Source organism: Monoraphidium neglectum, assembly GCF_000611645.1.
Source record: "Monoraphidium neglectum strain SAG 48.87 unplaced genomic scaffold scaffold03439, whole genome shotgun sequence".
Lineage (NCBI taxonomy): Eukaryota > Viridiplantae > Chlorophyta > Chlorophyceae > Sphaeropleales > Selenastraceae > Monoraphidium > Monoraphidium neglectum.
Genome location: NW_014010190.1, coordinates 1,440 through 6,833, shown reverse-complemented (window position 1 = coordinate 6,833; position 5,394 = coordinate 1,440). Strand labels below are relative to the sequence as shown.

Sequence of the window (5,394 nt, the reverse complement as noted above, 5' to 3'; positions counted from 1 at the left end):
CCCCACCCCACCCCACCACGGCCAGGCCCTTCTGCCGCTGATCAATGGCGAGCTGCGCGACTACCAGCTGAAAGGCGTCAGGTGGCTCATCAGCCTGTGGCAGAATGGCCTCAATGGCATCCTGGCTGACCAGATGGGCCTCGGCAAGACGGTGCGGCACGTCTCCTCCTGTGCTGCTCCTGGATTGCTAGCCGCCACCTTGACCTTGACTGGGATGCTTGCTGACCCTGGCATGCGCTCGCAGTGGCCACGGCCCAGCAGTTGCCTTGCTTTTGCCAACCCAACCTTCTCCCTGGCCCCTGTCCAGGTCCAGACAATCGGCCTGCTGGCTCACCTGCGCGCCAATGGCATCCACGGGCCCTTCATGATTCTGGGCCCGCTGTCTGTGCTGCCCAACTGGGTCAGTGAGGTGGAGCGCTGGTGCCCCAGCCTGCCGGTGGTGCTCTACCACGGCAGCAGGCAGGAGCGCGCGGAGATTCGCGCCAGGTCCATGCCCACAGGCAAGGCCAAAACGGGTAGTATGGGAGCCTGGGAGGGGGAATCGTGGGCGGCATCAGGTCACCAATCGCTTGCCTTGTGGCTATCACGTCCGCTGAGCCCGTGTGCGTGTGCCTCTGCCAACATGCCGCACCCTCCCTTCCTCTGCACCCTCCCACGCAACAGGCACCGCGGGCCCCACATTCCCTGTGATTGTGACCAGCTTTGAGATTGTGATGGCAGACATCAAGGCCCTGTCGAAGTATAACTACAAGTACATCGTGGTGGACGAGGGCCACCGCCTCAAGAACTCCAACTGCCGCCTGCTGCGCGAGCTGCGCACCCTGGACGTGCAGAACAAGCTGCTGCTCACGGGTGGGGCTGGGGCATGGGCGGGCTGGGAAGTGATGTCAAAGGGTGCGGGAGGAGCCCGCTGTGTGCACGCCCCTCGTCTCGTCAACACTGCGCGTACATCAACATGCAGTGATCCCGGCGCGTCCTGCGCGTCTTGTACTGAAGCTTCCTGCTCATATGTCAATCAATCCAACCCCCTGCAACCAACCAACCAAACCACCAGGCACCCCGCTGCAGAACAACCTGGCCGAGCTGTGGTCCCTGCTCAACTACCTGCTGCCAGACATCTTCAGCAACCTGGCTGACTTTGAGTCCTGGTTTGACATTGCCAGCAGCGTGGTGGGCGGCGGCGAGGAGGACGCGGAGCTGGTGGCAGCAGAGCAGCGGGCGGCGGTGGTGGACAAGCTGCACTCGCTGCTCAAGCCCTTCCTTCTGCGCCGCATCAAGGCAGACGTCGAGATTGCGCTGCCCCGCAAGCAGGAGCTGCTGCTGTACGCGCCTATGACGGCACTGCAGAAGCAGCTCAACCAGCAGCTGCTGGAGCGCTCGCTGGCGGTGAGGGTTGAACAGGGAGAGGGGGCCAGCGCACTCGCGCAAAAGCGGTGTTTTGTGCTGTGCCTCGCTGCGCGCGTCCATGAGCCTCCTTGATTCCGGTGTCTTCGGCGCCAGGGCACTTTGCCCACCACCCCCTACAGTTCACATGGTGCGCTTGACACCCCCCCCCCTCATTCCACAGGATGAGATGGCGCGCGTGGCGGACCAGGAGGGCGGCAGCACGGCGTCACTGGGCAAGCTGAACAACGTGCTCATGCAGGTGCGGGTAGTGGGGCAGGATGGAAGGACGGTCTTGAAAGTCATGGGCGGCGTGCGCACCTTCGAACGTTCCTCCTCGCCAAGGTCAACCTCCAACCCCACTCCAAATACCACTCGCACCCTCCAACCGCTCCAGATGCGCAAGAACTGCAACCACCCCGACCTGATCACTGGCCCCTTCAGCGCCAGCACCATGTACCCTTCCCCTGAGGTGCTGGTGGAGCAATGTGGCAAACTGGCGCTGCTGCAGCGGCTGCTGGACCGCCTCAAGGCTGGGGGACACAAGGTCCTTATCTTTTCACAGGTCAGGGGAGCCAGGGCTCGAAGGGTAAAGTGACGTTGCGCGATGGTGGCGTGATCCATTCGCCATCTAGGACTCTTGCGCATGCACAGCCGGCACATCCTGGCACAGTCCGGACCCTGGGTTGGATTGGGTCCCTACTTTTCCACACCACCAAATTCCCATTGCTGGCTTACCCCCAAGATGACCAAGATGCTGGATCTGATCGAGACGTACCTTGAGCAGCGCGGGGAGCGCGCCTGCCGCATTGACGGCTCCATCGCATGGCAGGAGCGCCAGGCCAACATCCGCGACTTCAACAGCGACCCCAAGACCTGGCTGTTTCTGCTTTCCACGCGCGCGGGTGGCCTGGGAATCAACCTGACATCAGCAGACACCGTCATAATCTACGACAGTGATTGGAACCCTCACCAGGACCTGCAGGTGGGGCTTGGGAGCCAGCGTGCTTGCCTGGTGGTCTTTGCAATAACTTTGTACACGAGAGCAGGGGGCAGCTTGCCGTTTGCAAGGCAACCTCTGTCTGGTGAGCTGTGCAAGCCCGGTGCAGCTGATGTACTGCCGTGTGTGTGGTTCCCCAGTGGGTGCCCATCCGCGCCTAGACAACTCAACATTTGCCTTGCCCATGAGCCATGAGGGGGGAGCGACAGGATGCCCGGCACTGTTGGGCCCATTTTCAAATGTTGCAGGCATGCAACCGGGAATGTTCCATGTCAAGCAAGCCCATCAATATCCATTGTGGTAGCCTTGATTCTCAACGGGCTGCAACTGCGATGTTGCTGCTTGGGCCATGCACTTGGCACTATATGCACTAAGTTCCCAGCTTTTGTGGAGCACAGCATTCCTCAACCTGCGGCTCCAATGATGTCTCCTTTGCCCCCAACAGGCGATGGACCGCTGCCACCGCATCGGCCAGCACAGGCCCGTGCTGGTGTTTCGCCTGGCCACCGCCCACAGCGTGGAGGGCAAGATGCTGAAGCGTGCAGGGGAGAAGATGGCGCTGGAGCGGCTGGTCATCAAGAAGGGCGTCTTCAAGGAGGTGGTGGACCAGGTGGGCCTCGGCAGGCAGCCCGGCACTTGGCAAAGTACCATGTTGCAGGCCATTTGATGTCATGTGGCTGGAAAATGGTCAGGTGGGCGCCCTGTGCAGGGACAGCACTCAAGTCTCGTCCCTTGATAGATTCGCGCACATAGAAGTGAGTCCTGCAGTCTGCAACCCTTCACGACCCCCACGGCTCTCACTTCTTGCAACAATAGAGCGGCGTGTCTGGCAGCATGAACGCGGCGGAGCTGCTGGAGCTGCTGAAGTCTGACTCTTCGGGCGATGACGTGCCGCAGTCGGGCGTCGTGGACGAGCCCACCCTGGACCGCCTGCTGGACCGCACCCACCTGGCAGAGGGCAAGCCTCTGCCGTACTCGCCGACAGGCGTCGGCTACGAGGTCGTGCAGGCATGCGAGTCTACAGGCCTGCTGTCAAATGTTGAGTGACTGGCAGGGGGGGCCTTGGCTGAGAGTAGTATAGTGCAAGCATCACACTGTATTTAATTTTGTACGACATCCCGTAACAGGCAGGCATACGCTACAGACCTCGTTTGCTCGGCACGGCATGCGCCCCCGCCGCCGCCCTCCGACACGCACCTCGTGTTGCCGCATTTGCACTTGGACACTCCATCCTGACCTCCCAAGTAATGTGCAATTCGCTGAATTTGGGTTGCATGAGAGATGAACACCAGAGAGTTCAGCAAACATGTTTCGATTGGCAGTGCAGCTGCCAAACCTCAAAGGACAAACGAAGGGCACTCACGCGCTGGGTTTCAGCAGGCTGGAGCAGCCCGCAGGAGCCTTAGCAATGTGTTGATGTGTTTGCTGATAACTCAATTTTACGCAAGCACCTACTCGCAAACTTTGAGTTACAGTCAACCCTTGGTTATAGTGAACCCATTTTTGTCCGGAATCCGTTCGCTATACGTGGTTTTTCGCTGAATCAGTATAGTAAATTCTAGGGGCTGGCGTTCGCTGTATCCAGTCAACAGTAGATTACAGGCCCACGGCCTTGACAGCCGCTACTGCCCGGGTGTGGGCGGAAAGAACATGCGAATGTCGCTCCGGCGGCGCCGCTGCAGCGCCCACACTGCCGTGCGGTTGAGCCGATCTATCTTAGGGATCTTTGTCCTAAGATCGAGCACCTTAAGTTTATCGCCCACCGTCAGGTTTTCGCGCTTGCCCTAGGGTTTAGGGTTTAGGGTAGGGTTTACGGTTGCCAAGCTGAGGCGAAGTTTTGGCTGAAAGAAGCACGTGCGAAGGTTGTGGCGCGAACATGTCTATACGGTGGCTGCAAGAACCGCGCACCCGTCAAGAAGGCCTGCCGCAGGTGTGCGCGCAAGCAGTGACTGGTGCCCGCTGCACGGCGGGGCGCTGCGTGCGCGTTGTGCGGCAGCGCACCTACTGTAGCTCTATGTGTCATAAACCTGTCATAAGCATGTGACCCCTTGACAAGCACAGTCATATGCTAAGTGCTATTCTGTTCTCTTAGTTGTTTGGAACACTGGCGTCGCATGCAGCTGCACGGCGGCACGGGCGCGCACGCCCCGCGGCTGCAGCAGCAGGGCCCCTGGTTACAGTGAAGGCGGCAGGCTGGCGCCGTTCGCTGTACGCGGCTTCTGAATTCGCTGTATCCGGGGGCAAAATGTACTGAAACACATTGGGACCTGGAATTCCTTCGCTGTACGTGGTTTTTCGCTATAACAGTGTTTGCTATAACCAAGGGTTGACTGTACTACCTGACTGCTCGGTGTTAAAGAGTGCAGAAGGATCAGGATTAGGATTGTTACAAGAACCCGCGGTCGCCCGCTCCTGGAGCCATCTAGGCTCACGGGATGTGGCGTTGTAGCATCAGCGTTGTGCGACGGGGACTTAAGTGGCCACCGTTTGCCGTGCAAAGCAGGCGTGCACAAAGCAAGGCCCCAAATGTGTGCAGGTCTGCGCTGCGCACACGGGCGTGCATGCGGGCGTGTGCAGGCAGGTTCACAAACATGGTTGCAAAGCGCGGCGCAGCATGTTTGAGCTGGGCGGCTGTCCACCCTTGGCGCCAACGTGCATGCCTAGAGCTTCGGCGCCAGCGCGCCGTCAGGCGGCGCGCCGGCCTGGTTGAGCGGGCGCCCCGTGGCCTTCCTGCCCTTCGTTCAAGCTTTGCGGCTGTCCATCCTCTGCGCCCATGCGCTTGACTGAGTGATGCGGGGTGCCGGCGCCCCGCACACCGGTGCACCGGCGCGTGTCGGGCGGGGGCATACGCCCTTTGAGCTTGGCTTTAGGGTTTCGGTGTGAACCCCTGTATTACTGGACAGCGCTTTTCGGCGGCTGCGGACTTTCTCCATGGTGCTGAAATGCCATGTGCGTCGTCTGAGGGGTGTGAGGGACCTGCACACTGGATTGCACGATGGGTGGTGGAGGGC

General features: G+C 60.3%; 1 protein-coding gene across 1 annotated transcript; it reads left to right on the top strand.

The window, feature by feature from the left end:
- Window positions 1-133: 133 nt before the first annotated feature.
- MNEG_12793 (helicase, lymphoid-specific) lies at window positions 134-3,430 on the top strand (the record flags this gene model as incomplete). Its single annotated transcript, XM_014038735.1, has 9 exons — window positions 134-151; window positions 308-515; window positions 664-852; window positions 1,055-1,386; window positions 1,568-1,645; window positions 1,781-1,948; window positions 2,129-2,368; window positions 2,829-2,993; window positions 3,200-3,430. The coding sequence occupies 9 exons, from the start codon at window positions 134-136 to the stop codon at window positions 3,428-3,430; spliced, it is 1,629 nt and encodes a 542-aa protein (XP_013894189.1).
- Between the last annotated feature and the right edge of the window lie 1,964 nt (window positions 3,431-5,394).